General features: G+C 35.4%; 1 protein-coding gene across 1 annotated transcript; it reads left to right on the top strand.

Moving 5' to 3' along the window:
* Positions 1-386: 386 nt before the first annotated feature.
* LOC109591372 (solute carrier family 17 member 9-like) lies at positions 387-1,857 on the top strand. The gene is made up of 3 exons (XM_020007115.1): positions 387-504; positions 810-1,064; positions 1,628-1,857. The coding sequence occupies exons 1-3, from the start codon at positions 423-425 to the stop codon at positions 1,792-1,794; spliced, it is 504 nt and encodes a 167-aa protein (XP_019862674.1). The 5' UTR covers positions 387-422; the 3' UTR covers positions 1,795-1,857.
* The last annotated feature ends 273 nt before the right edge of the window (positions 1,858-2,130 follow it).

Raw genomic sequence — 2,130 nt, forward strand, 5'->3', positions numbered from 1 at the left:
CTATAGGGTAATTTTTCGAAATTGGCCATTTTAAAAAATGGTCATAACTTGAAAATTTGAGCTTGGAATCACGCTCAAACGTTTCTACATCAATGCATATCAGAAAATGGGATAAAAATTTGGAGTGATTTTGGAGCTATTTTTCAGAAAAAACCATGGGCTATATATAGTACAGGGTAATTTTAAAAAAATGCTCATAACTCAAAAATTTGAGCTTGGAATCAGCTCAAACTTTTTACACAGCATAAAAAGGTCAATAAATATCAGAAAATGTAATAAGAATTTAAGCCATTTTATTACGGAGCCATTTTTCAAAAAAAAACATGGGCTATATTTGATGTACTTGTACAGGGTATTTTTCTACATAATATCAGTACAGTAAGGAACTGATTTTACTCCCTTTCTCTCTATTAAAGGCATGGATGTACAATGTCTATCCGTGGATTGCTAAAGGTATTTCAGCTACTCTTGGTGGATGGATATCTAATCGACTAATACAACAAGGTACATGTTTATCCATTGAAATGATAATAATGATCAATGATAATGTACCATACATAATATGATAAATGGTACTTTTAGATGTCAGTTTGAATTAAATTCATGTACAGTAAAGTAAAGAGCATGATGCATGCAAGTACATGTACATGTAAAGTATATATATCCTCCCTCTCTACCTCTCCCTCTCTCTCTCCCTCCCTCCCTCTCCCTCTCTCTCTCCCTCCCTCTCTCTCTCTCCCTCCCTCTCTCTCTCCCTCCCTCCCTCCCTCCCTCCCTCCCTCCCTCCCTCCCTCCCTCTCCCTCCTCAGGTACTAGTATTACAACTACAAGGAAGTTAATGGAAGGACTATCACTAGCTGGATCTTCTCTTTGTCTCTTTTCTCTAGCCATTGCTTGTCAGAGTGGACCTTTAGCTGACTTCAATGTCTGTCTGGGTCTTGTTGTAGCTGCCCTGTTCTTTCAAGGGTTTGAAATATCAGGAGTTACCATCAATTCAATAGACCTAGCTCCTTCTTATAGTGGACTCCTTTATGGTCTTATGAGTGGACTCTCTGCTCTTATTGGTACAGTACCAGAATGTGAATTACTGTATAGCTCCAAATTTCTTTTGTAAAAATTTTTTTGTAATTTTCCTGAAATTATGTATATTTGTGAAATGGTGACCAGTATTTCTTGTGATTAAAATTTTCATGATTATTGAAATATCAGTGAAAATTTTTGGCCGTCAAAATTAGGAGCTATACAGTAACAGAGTAGCAGTGCATGCATGTATTGGTATGAGCTAAATTTACATGTAAGGAACTTTAAATTAATTGGCAGATTTTAAATAATTTGTGACCATAATTGACAAAAGGTACCTTATGGCGGGTAGTGAAATTTGTCTTTCTAGCCTAAGAAATCCAACTTCCTGAGCCCCATTTATCATAAAATTACTCCACAGGATGCAAAAAGTTACCATGAAACTTTTAGAAACAATGATTGTCTAACAAAGCACTCACAGGTTGATATTTGCCATTATTAAGATCAATTTTAAAATCTGCCATAAGGGCCCTTTTGTCAATTATGGTCACATTTCTATTATATTTATCCTTTTTTATTCCTATGTCTTTTCTCTCTCTCTCCTCAGGTGTATTTGGTGTGTCATTAGTTGGTCATTTATTACACTCATACAACAACTGGTCTTATGTCTTCTTAATGATATCTGCTGTCTCATTCTCTGGCTGCATCATCTATTCATTATTTGCCAGTGGGAAAAGACTACAGGCTTATAATAATATGCATGAGCAAACTTAGCTTATATAATTTTGTGTCTATTGTATTTAATATCATTCATTAGTTGTTGTGATAACAAAATCACATGATTATTCGCTTCACTGATTGCATAGTTCGTGAAAATGGCTGGCCATGAATCTATCGAATCTATGACATTAAGTCAGTCCTTTTCATACAGTTGCTGCTTATATCAAACATTATGTTTATAGATATTAGTGATCTAAGTTATGTTATCAGTGCATTGGAAAGGAATACCTTTCCAGAGGACAAATGGAAAGACTTGGGTCTTAAACTGCACATCAGTCAGCCAGAGCTTGATACAGTTGGAGCAAATTATCATGATGCTAAAGCATGTCT

This window comes from Amphimedon queenslandica, unplaced genomic scaffold (assembly GCF_000090795.2).
Source record: "Amphimedon queenslandica unplaced genomic scaffold, v1.1 AMPQUscaffold_8347_Cont19708, whole genome shotgun sequence".
Taxonomy (NCBI): domain Eukaryota; kingdom Metazoa; phylum Porifera; class Demospongiae; order Haplosclerida; family Niphatidae; genus Amphimedon; species Amphimedon queenslandica.

What these genes read in the sequence shown, in the direction of transcription:
- LOC109591372 (XM_020007115.1), top strand. Translation starts at nt 423, where the DNA reads ATGTACAATGTCTATCCGTGGATTGCTAAAGGTATTTCAGCTACTCTT. An exon ending in TAATCGACTAATACAACAAG is followed by an intron (nt 505 to 809) that starts GTACATGTTTAT and finishes CTCCCTCCTCAG; the next exon opens with GTACTAGTATTACAACTACA. An exon ending in TGGACTCTCTGCTCTTATTG is followed by an intron (nt 1,065 to 1,627) that starts GTACAGTACCAG and finishes CTCTCTCCTCAG; the next exon opens with GTGTATTTGGTGTGTCATTA.